General features: G+C 35.3%; 1 protein-coding gene across 1 annotated transcript in view; it reads left to right on the top strand.

Annotated features, from left to right (window-relative positions):
- The window catches only part of CELF2 (CUGBP Elav-like family member 2), a 619,768-nt gene that overhangs the window by 130,344 nt on the left and 464,441 nt on the right, over positions 1-24,983 (top strand). The window contains exon 2 of the mRNA XM_027838841.1: positions 2,688-2,723. Coding sequence (XP_027694642.1) covers positions 2,688-2,723 — 36 coding nt within the window. The remainder of the gene's footprint in view (positions 1-2,687; positions 2,724-24,983) is intronic.

Genomic DNA, 24,983 nt, shown 5'->3' with positions numbered 1-24,983 from the left:
TACATAATATATGTGTATATAAAATTTTACCTTTGATTTGGACCTATGATTCCATTGGTAATAGAAATTACCAATAAAGATAATGCCCCTACCAACATAAATCAGTACCTGCTATGTATCTTGTAAGTCTTATGGTGATGGTTCTTAAAATTTATGCTAAGGAGCACTTCTGAATTTCACTAGTTGTGTCTCAGGTTGTATGGAGTTATAATCATATGATCATGCACAAATCACTTGTGTACCAAGATTTGTCACAACAAAGAATAACACTATGATATGAACAAAACAAAACAAAAACCTTAAGAACCCCTCTTAGATTGAATAGGTTATATGGCTAGTATGCCCATAGGGGCAGCACCTGGGCCCAGGTCATCATGGCTCTTCGCCTTACTACCTGTACACTAGTGCCCGTGTCTCCCTTTGTCTATATCTACGTATCTTTTTCTGGAGTTATAATCATAGCTATATAATGTTCACATCAAAGAGTATAAGCATTTTGGACAATCTAGTAATTCCTCTTACATTAGTATTTTCTTGACTAATTTAGGGTGTGGTGTGTGTGTGTGTGTGTGTGTGTGTGTGTGTGTGTGTGTGTGTGTGTATTTTACCTTCCCTGTGACTTGGTTGGCATATGAAGCTCTTGTTGAAGAAATTCCCCCACCATTGTATAGAAGTAGTTTTTTCTATAATGCATCAATCAACAAGCATTTATTAAGCACCTACTAGGTGCCAGGCAGTATGCTCGGTGCGGGAGATGCTCAGGGATGCTATTAGAGGAGAAAACATGGACATGGATAAGATTCTTCAAAAAAAATAAAAGATAAATTATCGAGGAGGCATTCAAACCTGGGAGGAGGTTTCATATAGAAGTTGTTGCTTGGAGGACAGCCAGTATCAACGCATGGAAATTCTGGGGGTATTTTAAGTGATAGCAAGAAGGCCTGTTGATCAAACTAGAGTGCAGAAGTAGTGTATAGTAATATAGTCAGGCAGGTGGCAGAGGATAGAGTCCTTGACCTAAAGTCAGGGAGACCTGAGTCCAAATCTGGCTTTAGACACTAGCTGTGTGACCCTGGGAAAGTCACTTAACTTCCGTCTACCTCTGTTTCCTCAACTGTAAAATGAGGATAATAATAGCACAAAGTTGTGAGGATCAAATGAGTGAATCTTTGTCAAACTCCTAGCATTTGCCTGGCACATAATAGGCATTTAACAAACACTCATTCCCTTCATTCTTTCCTTTTGTTTCCTTCCCTTCCCTTCCTTAATGAGGTTGGAAAGGTAGGTTACACCAAGGTTGCAAATGGCTTTAAAAGCTAAGTAGAGAGGATTATATTGGATCCCATCCATTAGAATTTATTGGAGGGGCAGCTAGGTGGCAGAGCACCTGCCCTAGGGTCAGGAGAACCTGAGTTTGAATCCAGTCTCAAAGCAGACATTTGACACTTACTAGCTATGTGACCCTGGGCAAGTCACTTAACCCCAATTGCCTTGCCCCCCCCAAAAAAATATATATATATATACATACATATATATGTATACATATGTATGTATATATTAGAGTTACATACACAGACTTCAGGACTTCTGCAGTTATATGGAGGATAGATTGAAAAACAGAGACTTGAGGGGAGGAAACTAATTAGGAAGCCACTGCAATAGTTCAGGCAAAAGGTGATAAGGATCTGAACTGCAGTGGTACCTATGTGAATGAAGAGAAGGGGACAGATTCAAGAGATGTAGTAGTGGTAGACATGACCATATTAGACAATCAACTCAGTATGTGGGGTATGGAGTCAAAAATAATACTAAGGTTGAGAACCTGGGAGATTGGCAGGATTATGGAGCCCAAAATAGGAATTCCTAAGAAGGGTAGATTTTGGTAAAAAGATAATGAGTTCATTTGGGGACTTATTGAATTTGAGATGTCTATGCGACATTCAGTTTTAAATATCTAAGAGGCAGTTTGAGATCCTCAGCTATAGCTCAGAAGAGAGACGAGGGCTGAATACATGCACTTAAATTTCACCTGCGTAGAAATGATAATTAAATCTATGGGAACTGATGATGTCACCAAGTGAGAGATTATGGAAAGAAAATGGAAGAGGGCAGAGTACAGAGTCTTAGAGTCAGGATTATAGTGATGGAAAAGACCTCGAAGGCCAACTATTCCAACCTCTTCATTTTACAGTTGAGGAAACTGAGCCCCAGGGAGGTTAAGAGACTTGCCCAGGATCACAGACATAATAAGTATCAGAGGCAAGATCTGAACCCACATCCTCTTGACTCTATAATTCTTAGAGAGTTGCCTTGAGTACTGAGAAGTAAAATGCCTGGTCACATAGTCAGCGTGCATTAGAAACGTATTAGACTGCTTCTCTGTACACACCTCCATGCTGCCTTCCTTTCCTGAAGAACTTAGAATTACTTTCCAGGACAACAGTTTGTAACTCCACTCTTAGTGAATTAGTAGTCTTGTTTGCTCACGACCCTTCCAACAGTGAGATTTCCCATATTTGTTCATTTGACTTCTGTGAAGTCATAATTCAGGGTAGTTTTCATTTCAATTTCTCCAATTGATAGCGATCTTCACAGTTTTTCAGGTAGTTGGTGATCCTTTGTATTTCTTTCTCTGAAAACTATATGTTTTCATCCTTTAACCATTTATTTTTCCCTGTCTTTTACAGAGCAACTGCTACTGAGTTATCTGGAACATTATCAAGGTAGGCTAATTGAATTTTGGGATTTTTTGTTTAAAAGTATGTATGACTTTTATATACACTAAAAGGGAATGGGCTCGTGGTAGGAGCAGCAATGAATAATGTAAAGCTATTTACAATTTAATTTTATGTGAATGCACATAGTATTATATATATGTGTGTGTATGTATATATATATTATATATAAACACAAATTAACTGTTCATTCAAGTCACTGTGTTCAAACTTACTCCTTTTTTTCTGTGATAAATTGGTCATCATACTCTTTCTGATTATTTTAGCTTGCTCATAGGTAAAATGAGAGAGATTAACTAGATTATTTTTAAAGTCTCTTTTTAGATTTAAATCTTTGTTCCTATGAGCCTAAGTGTGGTTTATAATAACTAGTCACCTTATTTTTATGGTTAATACCATATAGTTGTTAATGAATATACATGAATTTTACTTTTCACAAAAATCAAGGGATTGTTTATTATATTACAAGTATACTATATTTTATTATGTTACATTATTCTAAGATCAATAATCTACAAACCAGTCAGACTTTATTTCTTCCTGCTTGTACGTTATTGCTACCATGCTCAGGTATTTATAGAGTTAGGAAAGAATTCTGGCTATCCCCCAAAGAATTTGTAATATAGTTCCAGTGATAAGCTGGCTGTGTTATTGAATTTTTGCCATAGGTGAAATCAATACCTAATAGTGTGTCATCAGGAAAAAAATGAATTGTTAATATATACTAAATAAGATATGATCAACAGACTCTAAACTGTAATTTGACATCCATTAAAAAGAATTTAGAGACTTCTGGTTTAAATGGCAGTGTTAAAGGTCATAGGGGAACTCAGGGCTCCCACTAATACTAAAACAATGATTTTTGAAAGGCACTTAATCAATTAACAATCAGGAAATTTATCAGTAAGCTTATTCGCCCAGTCCTTTTAATAATATTAAAAGACAACTAGAAACTGTGTACTTAAAGAGTATACTGTCTTCCCTCCAGAGAAGGCAGTATAAACCCAGGTGAACTGGCAAAAAGCTTGTAGCAGTGCCTAAGCTGGGCAGGTCCTGGATGGGGACAGAACCCTGAATCTCAAACAGGGAGAACTGGGAGATAAGAGCATAGCATATATGCTATAACAGCTTCCAGACTAGGGACATCTGACCACAGAGTATTGAATCTTGCCAGCACTCTGAACACAGACACATCAATGAAGTTGGGAGCTGGTGACAGAAACCCAGGAAAATGAAGTCAGGCTCAAACAGGGCCTGACTGCTCCATCCAAGAGTGCAGAAGATGGCAGGACCTGACACTGGCACAAAAACTCAAATCAGTAACTGAGGTTGGAGATGTGAGTAGACAGAAGAAGACATCAAGAAATATTATAGATCAAGAAGAAGCCAGAAGAAAATACTCAGAAACAAAAAGCAGAGCTTCAGAGAAAAAAAACCAGTTTGATCAAAGGGCTATAAAAACACCTGGAAAAAATTAAGCAAGAATTCACCTCCAAATAAAAAGATGATGGATTCAGAATTCAATGTGAGGCATTTTGTGGGGAGGACTTTCAAGCATTCCTGATAAAAAGACTAGAGTTAAGCGAAAATTTTCAATGTAAACATTGGAGTCAAGAGAAATCTAAAAAGGTCCATATATTTGAGCAATTGGGAGGCATTAAATGATGATGAAATATTTACATTCTAATGGGGGAAAATACACAAATACTCTTTCAGAATCCTAAGGGACTTAAGTAAGATGAGCAGGAAAAGCAGCAGTCAGTCATTTTGTTACATGTTGATTGTTTTAAGATAGGAAAGAAAAAGGAGGAAAAGGAATACACCAGGGAAGAAATGAGGAAAAAGGAATTTACTACATCTCATAATTGGGGCACATAGGAAGAAAAGTAAACCAATATGGAAGAGTAATGAGGAGAACAGACATCACATGAACCTCAAGCTCTGAACTGGACAAAACAGAATTGATCCCGATCTCTCTCTCTCTCTCTCTCTCTCTCTCTCTCTCTCTCTCTCTCTCTCTCTCTCTGTCACAGATACACACACAAAGAGTTTGAGGTAGAAATACCCTAAATGTGAAACTATTATAGGATACAGGAGTAGAGAAAGGGGAAAGAAGTTTAAGACAGAGACTCTAGAAGAGAAGTCATAGTCAGAACACACATTAACTTAAGAGAATAGAGCAAAAGGAGAAATTAAAAGGAAACAATTAAAAAATGTTTAATAACTAGAGATCAGAATCTAGATGAAGGAAAGAGAGGAGGGACAGTGGAATAGAAACAGATCACTCCAATTACAGATCACTAATATTAATCACATTCTTTCTTTTATACTGCCCTCTTCTTTTATTGGAGAGGAGAGAGTCAAAAAGAGGGAAAACTATAAGATGATACAATAGACAGGAATTACAATGAACAATCATAATTGTGAATGTGATTGGAATAAATTCACCCATAAAATGGAAGAGATAGGATGGATTAGGAAGTAGAATTCAAAACTATTTTGTTTATGAGAAAAGATAGTGACAGGGACTGGACCAATAATTTCCCTGGGATAGGGAGCTCCCAGGTGAGGAAACTCTCTCTATCAGTGTAGGTCAGCATGTGTTATCAACATATAGATTTAGGGAGTTGACTGGAGGCACTAAGTGACTAGCCCAGGATCAATGTTAACAGAGAGTTAAAATGAAAAACTAAAACAGAATGCATATGGCCCAAGGGAATGTTTATTTAAAAAAGTAGAAACAATCATGGTCACAGGCAAGCAACAACTAAAATTGACTTGATTGAATTCTATGGCATAAAACTCTTTGAAAAAATAGCACAGAAAACCAAAAACATTACATACAACCTTCCTGACCATAACACAACAAAAATCAAAATCAATAAAGGGCCTTTGAAAAGGGATTTGAACTCCACATGCCTTTTGACCCAGTGATACCACTAATAGGTTTATACCCCAAATAAATAAAAAATAGGGAAAAGACTGATACATACAAAAATATTCATAGCAGTACTTTGTATGGTGGCAAAGAAATAAAGACTAAGGGGGTGCCCATCCATTGAGAAATGGTTACATGAATTATGCTACATATGTGAATAAAATGGAACAGTATGGAACTGTTAAGAAATGTCAAAAGGTAAAAATTCAGAAAAACCAGGGAAGACTTGGATGAGCACCGAAGAGTGAGGTGAGCAGTCAGGAACATACTTTATACAATGGCCACAACAATGTTAAGAAAAACAACTCTGAAAAACTTAAAAACTATGATCAATAAAATAACCAACCATAACTTCAATAGAACTTTTGATGGTGTTTGTGTTTCATCTCTGGAAAGAAACAGTAGGCTAGAAGTCAATGAAATACACATTTTAGACACAGCCAATGTGTGGATTGGTAACTCGTTACAAATGATGCTTCTTTTGTGGGGTGGAGGGAAGGGAGAGAGTGGAGGGATTAAGAGGCAGGGACTGGGTTAATAATTAGTACAATGAAGCATTTTTTTAAATGGAAAAGATCAGAAGCAAGTTCAGAGGGCAATACAGACAAGAAAGACAAGTTTGGAACTAAAGTGCTGCATTGAGTATATACTTCAAAATAACACGTTGTACATAATGAGATTCAAGGTTTCATATACGATCATCTTTTTCTGTTCTTATTTGCTTATGGAAGTATTCATGTTTATTTGTGTTCTTAAGTTTGGTATAAAATTTTTAAATGAAAATGAAGGTGATATAAAAATAAAATATCTTAATAACAATATAAAAAACAAAAACAATTTAGAATTTTATCATTCAATCAATCATTCAACAAACATTTAACTGAGTGTGCAAAACACTATGCTAGGTATAGAGAAGTACATCAAGATCCTTAAAACATTCTCTGCCCTCAGGAAACTTCCAATTTGATCAGAAAAATGAAATAGCTTTGAAGTAGGTATGCAGCTTTGTATCTCAGCATACTTAATACAGCCCCTTGAACATAACAAACATATAAGTTATTTGTCCAATGAATAAAAGAACCAAATAGGGGGCAGCTAGTTGGCGCAGTGAATAGAGCACCGGCCCTGAAGTCAGGAGGACCTGAGTTCAAATCCGGCCTCAGACCAAACACTTGACACGTACTAGCTGTGTGACCTTGGGCAAGTCACTTAACCCCAATCGCCTTACAAAAAAAAAAGAACCAAATGCTGGTAATAAATAGAAATCAAGAAATCCTCTGGAGCTATGAGAATTAAGGGTGAAGAGAAGCTGCGAATCTCATTCTGTTAAGTAACATGAGCACATTTGATTGTATTAATTGTAAAAAGGTAAAAATAATCTTAGTTATAACATAAAAATTAAAATTGCCAAATAATATTTACTGCAATCCAACTATGTAATGTACTATCAGACTTAGCTTCTTGGATAACTTCCTAAAAAAAAACCATTTTAACTATATGCTAGTTCTTAGGGTTAAAACTGTACATATGTTCTGGTTTATATACTCTCACTGAGTTTGTACATTGTGGTCTAACTTGTGGGAAAAGTCCACTATGAAAATCCAAGCAGCCCTTCATTTACAGTGAAAGAGAAAATAATGTATCTGCCCATGTTTGTGGTGGGTAAGTTAATCTTGAAATAATGAAATGGGGAATGATTTCCAAACTTTTACAGACCAGCTAAGGATCAGACCACCTGCGTGCTGCCAGATAGGATACACACCGTGATGTAATCATGCAGATGAAAATTACTCAGATGTCTGAAAAAGCTGGTGTGGTTCCCTGAATTCTATTAAGTGACATTATGTGATGAATATCAAACAGCAACTCAGATTCATTATAGTCCATTTAATACTCAAGGGACTGTGGGCTATTTTGTTGGCTTTGGTGGAAGGTATTTTGGTAATGATGTACTTATTTTTGTGAGAATTATTTGGTGTTTCAATGTTGAATCACTTTGAAAATATATAATGTTCCCACATAAATATCTTTATTGTAACTGCTGTCCTTTCAATGCATAGTTTAAAAGATGTGAAGAATAATATGACAGTTATTCCTCATTTATGCTTAAAAGCAACCCAAGACATTCATCTGCCCTTCTCAGGGGATGATTTGGGACATCTTCGTTTACTAGTATTTTCTTGCTTCACACTAATACAAAAGCAATTGGATTATTTGATGATGAGTAATATTTCTCTTGGCATCCAACAATGTTTCTTTTGATAATGGTTTCATTTGCACCGTCTTATAGAATTCAAATCAGTTGTTCTATTCTCTGTCTCATTCAGATTTCTCTAGCCTGTCTTTTGGTATCTATAAATGAGCACTGGAATGCCTTAGTGCTATTTAGAACCAAGCACCTGAAGTTAATTTGTTTGTTGGTTAGCTAATGATTAGTGATACATGACACTTAGACCTTTTTATCCTTTTAGTCATAAAAAGAGTACTTACCTCTGGCATCTAAGAAATGGAAGAAATCACAGTTCAGGCAACTGCTTCCTAATGATATGTAGCTAGAAAGATAATGGTATTTTATAGCAGCTTTATGGGTTAGTTTTCATTGGCTATGACTGTCTTGAAATTTTGTGAAAGGCCATTCATAAATATTGCACAGGGATAGAGTATTTCAACTTTAATTGCCTTTCATGGCATTAATTTAACCTAGCTGGCCACCAGTTGATAATATACTATAAAAATGTGCAAATCATGGAACAGCTTATTTTGTCTTGGTAGTAAAAAAAAAAAAAAGACTTTAAAGCTTAAATGAGATATGCACATGAGGTGATTGAGCAAGCTCCAGGTTTGTTTTTCATTGCTAATGATAACCTAAATGTGTTTTTGAATTCTTGCCATCGCTGAAATTAAAGCCTAGTGATAATAAGTCACCAGAAAAAAATTAGATTATATGAGCAACATGCACTAAGCATTGTAATTGTATTATAAATATTAAAGCCAATGATCTTGTCTAGATTGAAACAAATGTTTAAACTGGCTGCATGGAGTAGTTGTGCTATTCTCTTACTCTGCAAGTCATAGGAAAATGGGAGTTATCATACCATTTAGCTAACTGTGAAAAGTAAATATTTCCCATTGTCTGTATCACTCTTTGTGTTCTGCTTGTAGCAAAGGCCAGTTCAGTTTTTTCTATGTGTTTACATTAGAGCATGCATTGCAAGATTACTTTCCATATCTGATAATATTTTCTTCTATTTAAGAGAAAGTGTTTTAATTCAGTTGAAATGAAACTCCAAATAGCCAAGTGTAATGGAAACAATGATTAATTAGGATAAGTGGGAGGAGGTTTTAGTATAAATGATGTCTAACCAGAGTCAAAACCATATTTCTGATAGCAGGTTAAAGGAGGGCCTGCAGTTCAGATCTTTTTAAGTTTTGATTGTTTTAACAGGTGCCAGGTCTCAAAAGACAGGATCATATTCATTCCATTTTAATATCGCTCAGTATAACTTACCGAAGAATAAATAGTCTTGAAGTTTATAGCTTTAAAAAAAAAGTCCAGAATTATTATAAATACTAAAGTTCCTAATTAACTAATCAATAAATAAGCCTACTGTGTGTCAGGCACTGTGCTAGAAGTTACAATACAAAGAATAAAACAATCTAACTCATAGTGAGTTTCCATTTTAATAGGAGAGAAAAGTACAAATAAAAATACATATATCATATCCACGAAACTAATAAATACATGCAGCATGTGTATACACATGCACAAAGCAGTTAAATATAAGGTAGTTTGGGAGAGAGGGCACTAGCATTTGTGGATCAGGGAAGGCTTCATTCAGAAGACAGTGTCTGAGCTGCATCTTAAAGGAAGAGAAGTACTCTTTGAAGGTAAGGAGGGAGAGCATTCCAGGCATGGGGTACATCCAAAGAGAATGCTTTGAGAGATGTGTTTGTGGAATGGCCAGGAACCCAGTGACACTAGATTGAAGAGTATGTATTAGGGAGTAAGGTATGAGAAGACTGGAAAGGTAGGAGGGGGCTAACTTATGAAAGACTTTGAATGTTAAACAGAGCATTTTGTATTTGCTCCTGAAGGCAATAAGAAGCCATTGGATTTTATTGAGTAGGGAGTTTGACATGATTGGACCTGCATTTTGGGAAAATCACTTTAGTGAACTAAGGTAATAGTGTGAATGAAGAGAAAGAATTGGATATAAAAGATATATGTTGTGAAGGTAGAAATAACAACAATTGGCAGCTGGTAGGATATGTGGGGTGAGAGAGAGGGAGAAATCCAGGATTATGTCAAGATTTTGTTGTGCAGTTGTTTCAGTCATGTCCAACTCTTCACGACCCCATTTAAGGTTTTCTTGGTGAAGATGCTGGAATGGTTTGCCATTTCCTTCTTGGGCTCATTTTGTAAATGAGGAACTGAGGCAAACAGGGTTAAATAACTTGCCCAGGGTCACACAGCTAATTAGTATCTGAGACTAGATTTGAACTCACAAAGATGAGTCTTCCTAACTCCGGGCCCAGCACTCTATCCACTGTGCCACTCAGCTGCCCTATGACAAGATTACAAACTTAAAATACTAGAAAGATGGTGGTGCCTTCCACAGAAATGGGGAAGTTTAGAAGAGGGGAACATTTAGGGGAAATGAAACAGATCAATTTGACATATTTGGTGTAAGATATCTCTATGACATCTGGTTTGAAATGTCCAATAGGCAATTGGTGATGAAGGACTAAAGCTCATGGGAAAGACAAATGCTAGAAATGTAGACTGGGAGTCATTTACCTAGAGATGATAGTTAAATCTTAATAGTTTATATGCATGGGAGCTAATGAAGTTATCAAGAGAGAGTGTAGGGGGAGAATCAGAGAGGGCCTAGGATAAAACCTTGGGGAATGGCTTCTAGGAGTGGTCATGTGGATGATGAGCTATCAGAGGAGATTGAAAAGGAGCAATGAGACAGATAGGAGAGAGTAATATTAAACCAGGAGAGAGTAATACCACAAAAACCCAGAGAGGAGAGAGTATCCAAGAGTAGAAGGTGGTCAACAGGTGTCAAATGCAATAGATAGGTCACGAAGGATAAGACCATCAGATATGACAATGAAGAGATTATTGATTACTATGGAGAAGGTAGTTTTGGTAGAGCGATTAATTAAAGACCAGAATCAAACAAGCAGAGGAATGAGAGGAAAGAGCAGAAGCAGTAAATATAAACAACAACTTTTTCAAGGAGTCTGGCTAAGAAAGGAAAGAGTAATAGTAAGATGACAGTTTGGGGAAATGAAGTGGGTTTTTGTGTCTATGTAGGGGGTTGGTTTATTTGTTTTGTTTTAAGGACAGAGATCTGAACTGCTTGGTTTGTTTGGCTACTTCATTTTATGACATTTTATTTCTATACTTCATTATGTGATAATCCCATCTGGAATTTAGGTATAAAGGATTTAATTTACTTGGTTTTAATTATTAGGAAAGGGCAACTAGGTGGCACAATGCATAGAGTGCCGGGCCTGGAGTTAGAAGTTTAAATCTTCTTCCTGAGTTCAAATCTGGCCTCAGACACTTACTAGCTGTATGACCCTGGGCAAGTCACTTTACCCTGTTTGCCTCAGTGTCCTCAATTGGAAAATGAGCTAGAGAAGGAAATGGCAAACCACTCCAGTATCTTTGCCATGAAAACCCCAAATGGGGTCACAAAGAGTCAGACATGACTGAAAAATGACTGAACAACAAATTGTTAGAAAATTTGAAATCAACAAAATGCGATCAGTGGCAGGGGCAAAAAGGCTCCTTCTGGTTGGCTACCTGCCTTGGTCAAAGACATGGCTAAGCCACATGACAAGAAGCCCATTACCAATTATGACTCTTCTGCTACAGTTTAACAACAAAAGCAGGTGGTAATGAAAGAAGACATACAGGCAAGGGAGAGGATCAGGATTAGCTTTAAAAACAAAACTCATAGTATTATTGCATTTATTTCTTCCTTTGTTTTCTCATCTTTCTTCTGTCAATGCTTCTCTCACTCAACCCTCCAGTGCCCAATAACCTTGATGATTTTTTTTCTGGAGAGCACATTTTTCATTTTATTAGGGGTGTCAATAGCAAAACATAATTCAATGTAAGTGATTTTGCTTTCTAGCCACCTATTTTGGAACATATCTAGCTGTGTATCAATACCTAAATAAATAAAAATTGTTGATTTTTTAAAAAAGAAAATGATATAAAGGCATACACATATGTATGTGTACATGTACACACATACACTTTTATGTGTATAAAATGCATGTGTGTATGTGTGTGCTGAGTTCACTAATGTTTCTGGAAAAGATGTTAATAGTTTTCTGAACATATATTTCCTTTTCTTGATGATGAGAGCAATTTCGTTAGAAATTTTAAAAGAAATTCTGCTATCTCCAGATCAAATTGTTAGGGAAGGGAAAGGAAGGGAATAATCAACCATTCATATAGCATTATAAATGCCACATTTACTATGTGGCAGTACTATACTAAGTGCTTACAAATGTTATTTCATTTGGTACTCCCAACAGCTCTGTGAGGTTATGGGGCTAGTATTGTCCCCATTTTACAGTTGAGGAAATGGAGGCATCAGAGTTTAAGTGACTTTCCCATGGTAACACAGTTAGTAAGCGTCCGAGGCTAGATTTGAACTCAAGTCTTCCTGATTCCAGGCCCAGTGCTCTATCCTCCGCACCATCTGGTTTGCTTATTAATTGTCAATCTAAGAAAGGTGGGCATCTACATTCTTCCTAATGATAACCAAGAAGGGAGACTCTATTCATAACAACTTACTCTTACATAGTGCATTAAGGTTTGCAAAGCACTGTTATGATAATTCTATGAGATAGGAATTTGCAGGGAACTATTATCTGCAATTTACAGAGGAGAACAATGAGGTTCTGAGATGTTACATGACACCCCACTCCCCCACTCCTCACCCTGCTCATGTTCCTAGTAAGTAGCAGAGTTTGAAATCAATCTCAGTGCCCTCCTGACTCCAAGCTCAGTGTACTCTTTTTACCACAAAGCCCTTCCAAGTCTCTTCAAAATCCAATGCTGGAATTGTACAGTCTTTATTAGTTAAAGCTCTTCATTATATCTAATGACATTCATCTTAATGCAGTTTGGGTAAATTTTCTGCCGCTCTTTCATTTTTTTTATAATAACCCTCTATAAAATAGGAAAAAATAGTCAAGTCCTAGCCTTCTCCTTTTTGACAAAGTAATCTTTGCATTAATGACAAAGTTTAATTTACAGTTTTTTGTTTTTTAATACCGCAACCATTTCCTAATATTCTCCCTTCATTAAAACCCTCCCTCACAACAAAGTAAAACAATTTGGCTAAACCAATGCAGACATGAATACATCTTACCACTCACCCAACATCCAGCAGCTGTAATCTTTCTCTCTACCAAGGGAGGTTGAAGAGATTTCTTCTTTCTTCCCACATCAAAACTGTTCTTTTCATTTAATCTAAGTCTAGCTTCCATTTTTAGCCCCATTTTTGTTCATATTGTTGTAGCCATTGTATATATTGTTCCCTTGGTTCTGCTTTCTTTGATCAGAAACAGTTCATAAATTTTTTTGTGTGTAATAACTTCTTATAGATTCTTTTTTTCTTCTAAATTTAATGTCATTTGTAGTCCTCTCCTCTGGATGGTCCCAAATTCTCTACATTTCTCTGAGATGTAGAAGCAAGAGCTAGACAAACCACAATTACTCATATTTTATATGGAATTTTTCAGGACAATGTTGAAATTATATTATCCAAGAATTTCATTTAACCCACAGTATTACATGTACACTATAGGTTGGCATCTAAAGGACATTTTTTCCTTTTTTTTTTTTTTACTGTGACTTCCCCTTTATCTTTTCCTCTCATTTTCTTCTTAGAAACTATTATGAATTGAAATAAAGGCTTTAACAATTCTGAGATGGTTTTAATTGGTACATGAATCAATTTGGGTTCTTAGTCTTACCTGGAAGTCTCTTTTTAACCACCTAGGATACCATATACATTCTTCTCCCCTCTGCCATTATTACCTCAAAGGGTCACTGAATGCAGACAGTACAGTAAATGTGAACAATTTAGATTACTTTTCTCTTTTTGTTATTTGTTGTAAGAGATGGATCTATGGGAAGGAGAGAGGGGAGAAATACATAAGGAAATATAGATAATACAAAGGCAAAAGATATCAATACTGTGGGACAGGCATTAAGCTAAGATCTTTACAGATATTTTATATAGATATAAATGGTTTATGTGGTAAAGAATGTAATTCTACCCTCTCATGTCTTTTGGGGGGGCATGATTGCTCATTATAATTTTGCAACATTCAGTTTTGATTCTTTTGTCATCATTGTTCTTGCCATTTCCACTAATTTTTCACTTTCACTTTTCACATTAATATTTCACTTTCGCAATTCCAGTTTCCCATGCTTGTATCTATTCATCATTTCTTAGAGCAAGAGAACATTCCATTTTTAATATTTACACCGCAATTTATTTAGTCATTCCCCATATACTTTGTTTCCAGTTCTTTACAATCAAAAAGAAAGCTGTTGTAAATATTGTGGGGTATATTGGCTTTTCCTTTTTTAATCATTGACTTCCACTGGAGTATATTTCAAGCAATGGGATTCCTGGGTCAAAGGGTATGGGCATTTTAGTCACTTTATTCAGATAATTCCAAATTGTTTTCCAGAATGGTTAGACCTATTCACAGCTCCACCAACAGTGCATTAGTATGCCCACCTTTTCATAACCCTTCCGACATTGACTGTCCTCATCTCTCCTCTTGCTTCCCAAATTCATGAAATCTGGCTTCCAACTTCACTACTTAATAAAACCACTCTCATCAAGTTACAAATGATCTATTAATTGCCAAAGCCTTTCCTAGTTTTCATCCTCCTTGATCTCTATGAAGCATGCAGATGATGCTACTGTTCACCATCCTCTGTTCTTGGATACCTCTCTCTGTCTCTCTCTCTCTCTCTCTGTCTCTCTCTCTGTCTCTCTCTCTCTCTGTCTCTCTCTCTCTGTCTCTCTCTGTCTCTCTCTGTCTCTCTCTCTCTCTCTCTCTCTCTCTCTCTCTCTCTCAGTATTGTAATCTCTTGGTTCTCCTCCTACCTGTCTTTCTGCTCCTGTTCAGTCTCCTTGACTAAATCATCATCAATGTCTAATCTCCTAAATGTGGGAATCTCCAAAGATTCTGTCCTGGGATATCTTTTCTCCTTCCTCTATGTCCTATCTTTATCAATGATCTCACTAAGTCCCACTGAGAGATGGCTCTGAGATCTCTATATGCAGCCCTATTCCATTTTCTATGTTCTAGTTCCACATCACAAACTTTCTGTTGAACATTTAAAATTGTATCTCCCATAGGCATCTCAAATTCAATACATCCAAAACACAGCTCATCTTTCCCCCAAATCTACCATCTTCCTAATTTTCCTTGTTTTTTGTCAAAATAATCATAATACTTCTAATTACCTAGATTGCAACCTCAAAGTTATCTTGATTTCTCACTCTCTCTAGTCCCATATCTCTAATCAATTACCATATTTTATCATTTCTCCCCCTATTAACATCCTTTGACATCAATCACCTTCTATCCATTCAGCACAATTGCCTAATTAGTCTCCCTTCCTCATATCTCTCCCTCTCCATTCCATTTACCACATAGTAACCAAAGTGATATTTCTAAAGCACAAGTCTGATGATGGCCACTGCCATGCTCAAAAAGCTCCCATGGCTCCCTTTTATTTTTAAGATAAAATATAAACTCCTCTTTGCGTTTCATAGTCCCTCATGAGCTGACTCCATCCAGCCTACCTTTCCAGGTTTAATGTATTCTAGCCAAACAGGCTTATTTGCTGTTCCTATATAACATTTCATCTCTGGCCTACATGACTTTGAACAGGCTGCTTCCTTGTCCTATAATGCACTCTCTCTTGATCTCTGCCTCTTATAATCCCTAACTTCCTTCAAAGTTCAATTTAAGAAGCCACCTTCTTTCTTTATCCTATCAATCTCTAATGCCTTCGCTCCTCATAAAATTACCTTGCATTTACTTTGTATGAATGCATTTGTGTGTGTGTGTATGTATGTATATATGTATGTATGCACTTACTTATTTTACTTTTTAAAGAAATGTGTCAGTTGTTTCATCAAAGAGAATCTAAGCTTCCTTCAGGCAAGAACCATCTCACTTTAGTTTTGGTACCAAGAGCACACAGTAAGTTCTTAATAAATGTTTTTTGCTTGATTGATGAAGATGACAATTTGTCTTTTTATTTCCGTGACAGCATCAATCCAGTGGATAGGATATCCATTTTAGGAAATGATCATGTCTATGCAGTCAACAAAACTCTGCATATATTATCCATTTGTTGAAAGCATGTTTGGTTTATAAGTGAAAATTAAGTCTCCTGTAAATCTAAGTGAGTAATCTAGCAGTTGGGGAGAAAGCAAGTATTTTCTTCTTTTCAAAGAATTTTTTTTCCTATTTAAAAAATTTAAAACTCAAATTATATACACTATTCACATATGCACAACCTGCCTAAGGTATGCCTGTTACCCTTACATGAGGAAAAAAAAAGATGCTCTTCCCTTTCATGTTATGCAAGAATCTAAAATTATAGGTCATATGATATTACCTTGTAAATTATTTTTCTTTGGAGTGGAATGATAAATGACTAAAAGGGAGTAGGTGTTGGAAAAATTGAAACCCTTTTTGCTAATTTTAAGAGTTTTGGGGGACAGTTGAGGGATTTTTTAGTATTTTTGCCTTAATATACTTAATATTCAAGTTTATCTTATTACACAGTACTTAAATATGAGTTTTGTCTTTGCAGAAGCAGGAAAGTCGTTTTGTTTATACCGATTTTTCAAATCCTGATTCTATCGCTAGCTACGTGAGAAAAACAGGGAATAGTTTCTTTTTCAGATGTTTGTCCTATATTTTGACTCCTTCAAGGATACTATTTTATTTTTCAGTCTGTGATTAGTGTTTGTTGTTCAACTAAAGTTAAATTGTATATTTAAAGATAACCTTCTCCTGGGTTCTTGTTACAAAATAATCTTTTGCAGGGACCAAATCGAAGACAAAAAAATGCATCATAAAGAAACTAAATAAGTTACATGTTGATAGAAATTGAAGGACAGAATATTATTATGTCTAGTACACATATAGTGCTTTAAGGTTTGCAAAGAGCTTTTTATTTATCACCAGAGTTAGTAGTTTATTTTTTTTAATTTGGTAAGTAAAAGTCAAATGCTGCTGTTGATTTTTCTGAAAAAAAGAAATAGAATCCTTACAGTATGAAAGCTTCTTCTATATTGCTTTAATGCATCCAAATGATAAGTAGCCAGGGGAATGTTTATAAATGTTCATTTACTTACCATTTCCAGAACATGACTTTCACTTATCTCTAATCACCTGATCCAAAATGTTTTTTTCTCTTACAGACACGTATGCCTGTAGCGTCTGGGTTAAATGCTTTTGTTTATATAGTATAGTTTTCTGGCATGTGTGGCAAGCAGCATAGCGAAGAAAAGATCTTCACAAGGAAAACTTTTGAATGCTGTTAGGTTGCTCATGGTGTGACCTATTTAGAGTACTCAGATTCTCCCCGTTGTAGACTGCATAATTAAAATTTAAATGGAACATGATAAAGAAATTATACTGGTGATCTCCAGAGATTTGAATACCCTATTTGGCTCTTTACAAGAGTATAGCAAAGGCATACTTTAAAATTTAATAAAGGCCTGGCCTAATTTTTCCTTTTAGATTTTCCATAGCTGCCATGTAATTCAAAGCTCTGTTATATTATCTGCAAGTGTTACCTGAAATAACTGATCAAAATAAAATTCTTAAAAGCATATTTAGCCCAATTTGAGAACACCATTATTTAAGCATGATAGCTTTTGTGTAGCTGTTGAACTCCTTCTAGATAAAGCCTGCCAGTGCCTGTATTTGTCACCATAGAGAATTGAAGTTTTATTCATTCTGTTTGTGGAAGCATTCGGCTCTTCAGAGTTTATATAGCAAAAGGGCAGAAAATGGTTTCTGAGTAAGATATAATTTTGCAATTAGAATTCTTTATTTGCAGTGCAAAAGTTATACTTCATGGGAAGATTAAGAGGGGAAAAAATCCCACAAAAATAAGAATCATAAAGGAGAGCCCTAAGTGACAGCATAAAGAAGAATTCTTGGCTTTAGCTTGCTAGGAGTCATTCCGGTTTCTTTGGTAAATAATTTTATCTTATAACCTTCCATTATTCTTTTTTTTTCTTTTTGTGTTTAAAGGGCTATTGGGGAGATAAAATTGTATTTTAGGTTGACTTCATTATATTTACTTAACAACACTCTATTTTATATATTAAAAAGCGCTGCTAAAAATGTTTTGTTACCTCAAAGCAGCATCTCGGCTTCCTCTGTTCACTGAGTTTTGACAAAACACCCACACACACACACACACACAGACAGGAGAGTTTCCCTTCCTGTTCGAGGGTATTCATTTTTACACTTTCATGAGCATTTGTCTCCACTGATTGTGGTTTGGAATTTTCAAGCTTCCAAGAATGTGTAAATGAATAAAATCTACTTTCATGAATTTCTTAAAAGCATGTAAACCCTTCCTTTCCAATTAGGTTTTGTAAGTGTTTCTGTAAGGTTTGTTTTTGTTCCCTTCTTGGTAAATGTGTAAGTTTCCTTTGGGTCAAAACTACTTAAGCATCCTAGGTTGTTGTTTTCATTTCTCAAAGAGACAACATTAAACACACAAAACACTACATTAAAAATCAAATTGCAGCAGTGACACAAGCCAACAGAGAAAAAAACAAATTTACCATTAAGTCTGACTATTCATCCTTAACCCTCTACTTGTCATGCTCTAGAGGTTATGTAGCAACAGTAACGTATTCTTAAAAGAAACTCAGTTTGGACACATGGGCAACTTGTGAATAGAGAAGCCTGCATTACCACAGTAATAAAGCATTTTTGAGGCCTTATCAAACCAGACTGAGATCAATTGAACAGAAATATCCAGTTTTCATCCACTTTGGTTTTTTGTTGTTTTAGGTGATTTGGCTAATCTCATTTGAATAACTAGACTTTATTGAAGAGGCTTAGCAGTGTTCAGGGACTAGATGTTATTAGCATGATGTCATCTGTGAAGAGGAGCATTTAGAAAGCTTCACAAGATAGGGAATTCCTCTATGTCATTCTCTCCTCTTTTCTCAGACATGTCCATACCCCAGCATATGGCAATATGGCCACTAGGTACTCAAAAAATGTTCCTTTAAGTATAAAAACAAAAAATAATAATAATAATAATAGGTTATATTATAGGCACTCAACCTAACTTTTGTGTTATATACACCTTTTGGTGGTCTGGTGAAACATATGGGCCCCTTTTCAACATATATTTTTTAACATGTTTAACATGTATTTTTAACATGTATTAAATAAATTACAGAGCATTACAAAGGAAACAAGCTATATTGAAATAGCTATCTTTCAAATGTCCATACCTCTTAGGTTAAGAACCTTTGTTAAAAAAATAATATTATTTACCAAAGAAACTGGAATGACACCTAGCATGTTCAAGCCAAGACTTCTATGGTATTATCCTATGGACTCCAACTTTGAGGAAAAAACTGCCCTCTACAGAAGAAAATCAATCAGAACTTACGATGAAAACGTCACACAAGGGTATACTACAAGTCCATGAAACAAGGGAGCTCTCATTTGGCCAGTGTGTTTTAGTTCAATGGTGCTGTGGAAGATCAATATTTACTCTGCACTACTGGGATGAAAGCAGTATGGTTTTAAGTAGCTGGCTCCATTAACCACACAGTGTTGTAGAAAGAGCATTAGATTTGGGGTCAGAAGACCTAAGCTGGAAGACTTGTTCTTCTGCTGTCACCTGTGTGACCTTGAGCAAGCCAATGTTGATAGATTTAACTACTATAATCAAGTGTAGTATCTTCTCAGCTGTCATTTTTCTTCGAATCTGGCATTAATTTTAACTTTTGCCCTCATCACTAGATGATATGACTACATATAAATGACTGATTTTGAAATAATTGTTATGGCAGAAGCCACTGATTTTCTATCTATTGACATAGTGACATATTTTGGTGATGTTCTTTAACACTCACTATTTCCAGGACCTTCTGGCTTTCTTTTTTTTAACTATTCATTATATCAAGATGTTAGATTTCTCATTAGCTTCCAAACCTGCATCCTCTTTCTTTATCTAAAATTTTGTTTTTTCCACACTATCCCTACTCATCTTCATTTGTACCATCATGCCATTGAAACAATTCAGTATTAAGGTATATGGTGATTTGGTGTGGAGAATCTTGTTTTGTGCTTTATAAACATTTTCTACTTACTTATCCCCTACAAGAGATATTACTACATAAACGAAAGTAATTTTCATAATGATCTGTTTCCTCATGCATATCATGAATAGATGACCAGGTTTCCTGTAAAATTATGTTTTTAATTGCCTTGCAATCTACAATGAAACCAGCTCTTCCAATTCCTTTTTTTCTGCTTTTCCAAAAATAATCTGTGAGTTTGTCTTCCATTTGGCTACAACACCTTTCTGGTTTCATTTATAATGAGAGTTATCCAATCAAGATGGCAAAATGTAAAGTTTAGAAGAATCCAGGTTCCTCATATACCTCAAAGCAGAAAAAAAATCTTAAGAAAATAAGTAAACAAAAATAAGCCAAAATGATATATTATTGAAGTAAATGAATCAGGAATTAATACTAGTAAGAAAACCATATGACCAACTTAAAAAACATATGGGAATAATTCAAGCTATAATCAAAATATACTCAAGAAGATAAGGTAGAAATAAGGAAGGCAATGAGATATGAAGAATATAATGGAAAACCTGAGAGAATCCATAGAATCAACCACCAACAAAATTATTACAGCAGAAAATGGAATCCTAGCTAACGTAGATCAACTGGAATAAATACTATCATAGAAAAAATCACTGAATTAGACAAAGAATTGGCAAAATCAAGGGATTCAGACCAGACTTCTCAGGTCCCTTCTAACCCTGAATAAATGATTCAAAGATCTGATACTATTCAGCACATTATGGCTAACCCTCAACATCAAAACGATAAGGAGAACATGCTGTAAACTAGCAGAACAAAGAAAGAAAGTGCAAACCAAGGAACATGAATCAGCATCACAAGTGACTTCTTCAATGGGGAAAGTGGACAATCAGAGATATTGAAATACACTATACATAAAAATTAAGAAACATGGGTGACAAATCTAGGCTTATCTATAGAGTCAAAGGAATAATGAAACCTTAAGATAAGTGATAGAATAAGTGGAGAATAATCAGACTGAAAAGCTTACAGACAAATTTACTTCAAAGCAGTCTTCCAACTTCCCAAACTAAGCCAGTTACTGATTATGTGAGTATCCTAAAAGAATTATATTGGCCAGTTTCCTCAGAGTCAGTTAAGATACTTCATAAAAGCAAAGAAAAAAGTAGGGAAACTAAAATAAAGAAAAGGGTAGGTGCAAAGTAATTCCCCCCAAAAAAACTACTAACAATGTACATCAAATATGCATCATTATTCATACAAGATATAGTAACTTTTTGTTCAGAGTGGGCTTATTAAATTTAAGGTGGATTTTTTGAAGGGACAAGGGTTCCAACCTCTAATTTCCTTAATATAGAGAACTCCAGATGTGAAAACATCCTCTGCCAATGCAGAAGAGCAACTCATATGTAATTTATAATCTCAAAGAGTGACCTGCTACTTGGAGAGATTAAAGGACTTGCCTGTGATCCTACAGCTATTATAGGTCACAGATAGAATTTGGCACCAGGTCTTCCTTACACCAAAGCTTCCATGCTACCTATGATCTAATAGCAGAAATATTAAGAATAAAAAATGTATTTCTTTCAAAAAAATTATTAGGAAAAGACAAACTGAAAAATGCAAAATTAAATGAAAACAGATTAAATACTCTATTTTTTTAATGAAAGAAAGTGGAATAATGTGTTTGTACCAGGACTGGAAATAAGCAACATTTCTATTGATCAAACAAATGGAAGACATTTTTAGAGACAAAATCTATAGGTTTGATCATCTACAGATAAAAGGATTGTATGAAACAATAACAAAAAAGCAATACATTTAAAATTATAAGAAAATAAAGAGATTGGTGAAAAATATTGACAATATAATTTGTAGTGAGAGTGTCAATATGGATGTGATTTAGTTTCTCCAGTTATATATCAACTTATTGGTCACTGGGTAAAGATCACATATTAAAACTACCATCAGTTAAATTAACATTTTACATTGTCTCAGAACTATGTGATTCTTAGCTACTGATCCATGAAAGATAATTATACATACGTGTGATACATAGCTTATAATTCAGAAAAGAAAACAAGGCATTGCTTTGCCATTTAATGATCTTGAGTAAGTCACTGCTCTTCTCTGGGCCTCAGTTTCTTCCTTTGTCAAATGAAAGAGGTGGATTAGATGATCATCTATAAGGTCCCAGACCCTGTGCACTGCCTGGACAATAATAATACATATTTGTTACCTTGCCTTTCAGCTTTGATATCATACAATAAGTAATTCTATAATAAATTATGTTTTCCTTTCAAAGATTAGAGATTAGCTTGGGGTATGTGGAGATAGTTTTCAGTATGGGGAAATATGGGGAAAATTTCAAATGCTTTGGTGGTCAATCTACAGACCAATGAACCTTAGAAATAGGCTTGGTCTTTCTGAGGCTAACCCATTGTTTAGAAAAAACTGATAGTTACATTCCATCTTCCATTTTTATACCAATTTTGACTGTGTTGTTTTATATATCTTTGTATATTATATGTGTCTTCATTGGCTGCTGTCTTCTGTTTTGTCTTAGCTACTACATTGACTTGAGGCTACTATCCCAGGAGAAGATAGAAGTTATGCTATGAATCTCTCCAGTATTCAACATAACCACTATAGAAAGCTGTTAGTTGAAAAGAACTATATAAATGCAAGATTATGCTATTAAATCAGTCAGAAATTTAAGGTACTATATCAATCAAGGTTTGACTTTCAATTCTGAGTTTATGATGAGTAGCTTGAATTGAAAAGAGAACAGATTTTTTTCTGTTAGAAAGTTTTTATTTAACAAAAATGAAGTATTATTCATGTCATAGGTAATTGTATTCCCAGATGTTCTCATTCTGTATCAATGAATATGGACAATATGAATCTAGATAGACTATGACAGTATGAATTGATATTTTTTTTTTGAATCAGAGAATTGACTGTGGCTTTGTAGCTGATTACTGGGAAACTGACATGATAGGCTGTGCAGCTGTTAAAAGCATTTTTCATTTTCATGTAGAACAAATAAAAGAAAATATTTTAGAAGTAACATTTCCTTCTTTTCTCCTATTCTTTATTTTCAAACCTCTCCTCCCCTGACCCCTTTACTAAAGTAAACAAAAGTGTCTTGGATCTAAAAATCTAATTTGAAATGACTCTAGAGCAAGATATACAGTTAACTCTGAATATTCAGAATCCAATAATAAAGAAATAATCACTTTAGTGAAAAGCCAGCTGTTGACTTTGTTTGGCTATGGTATGAGATGTTGATGAAAAATAGCATTCAAGTGATGTTTTACAAGCAGAATTGGTTTCATTCAGTGCACTGAAGTTATTCAGAAGGGAATCTCTTATTTAGGTCTAATAGAAAGCAGAACAGTATAGACAGGCCAAAACCCAAACTGCAAAAGGATCATCTTTAAATGTGGAGAATGAAAATTGCTAATACATTATATTTAAGGGACCAAATGATAGTTATCCAAGAAAATATGCCTGCATTGTCTGTCTTTCAAGTCTCATTTGAATGAGTGCTTTATGGATTTCTGCAATGTTGAGAGATCTTTAAAAATCCCATTACTAATATACTGGGCAGCTAAGGTTCAGAAGATTCTCAGTGTATTAATTCTAGTACTCTGAATTTTTAAATTAATTGGCATCATTAGCAGTAAATTGTGTGATGACTCTGATATAGCCTTCCAAACGAAGTGGAACTGGCAGTATGAACATAGGCCTGAGTAATAAGTGGCCTTTCTGGAAGAAAGGGGATAGATTAGAAACAGTTTTCTGAATTACCTCTCTCTAAGTTCAGTCCTTTTGAAACTAACGTCTCTTTTGGTGAACCCAGACTAAATCTTGACTCTTATCATATTTTCTTTGCAACAAGGGTAAGGAAAGGGGAAAACAAGACAGTCAAGTGAATAGTTGGTATTAGGGCAACCCAGTGATCAAAGATCAGCATACTCATTACCATATGTTTATTTTCAAGGAGGATAAAATAAAGTTATTGACTCCAAAAACCTGAATCTGTCGTCCTTCATAGACAAAAATATTGGTTCACAGTAGTGGCCCAATCTATCTTTTCTGCCTTAACTTACACCATTTTCTTTCACATTCTCAGTGGTTCAAGTTAGACTACTCTTCATTCTCATTTCTTGACTTCATGCTTTACATATAGAATTGGATCTTCCCGTCATTATCTCTGTTAAAAATCTCTCCCTTCAGAGCCCAACCAAAATGAATTAGTGAAGCTTATATACTAGCTCAGAATCATAGAAATTCAGAAACCTGAGAGATGATCTAATCTAATCTAATCTGTGTCTTAATGGGGATTCCCTCTACAGCATCCCTGACAATTTCCCTGTGCTAGAAGGCCTTTACCTCTTGAGGCAGTCCATTCCACTTTTGCAAAGCTCTAATTGTTAGGAAATTTTTCTTTACATTAAGGTCTAAATCTGTCTCTCTTCATTTCCTAAACATTGTTCCTAGTTCTGCCTCTTGAGGCCAAGTATACCAAGTCTAAATCCTTTTTCCCACAATGGCCCATCAGATACATAAAAAACAACTGTCATGTCCCTCCAAGCCTTCTCTTCTCAAAGCGGAACCTCAGATCCTGTAACTGAACTTCCAATGACATTATTTTTGTCTCCTCACCATCTTTGATGCTTTCCTTTTGGCCCACTCCAATCTGTCAATGTCCTTCCTGAAATATGGTGCCCAGAACTGAACACAATAATCCTCATATTGTCTGACCAGGGCAGAGCACAGCCAGACCATCACCTCCCTAGTCATAGATCTTATGCCTCTTTTAATGAATTCTAAAATTAAGTTAGCTTTTTTTTTTTGGCTGTCTTATTGCATTGGTGACATATTGAGCCTGCAGTTTTCATCTCT

This window comes from Vombatus ursinus, unplaced genomic scaffold (assembly GCF_900497805.2).
Source record: "Vombatus ursinus unplaced genomic scaffold, bare-nosed wombat genome assembly UNPS02014830.1, whole genome shotgun sequence".
Classification (NCBI taxonomy): domain Eukaryota; kingdom Metazoa; phylum Chordata; class Mammalia; order Diprotodontia; family Vombatidae; genus Vombatus; species Vombatus ursinus.
Note: the sequence above shows the minus strand (reverse complement) of the source record. Positions and strands in the feature narration are given on the sequence as shown.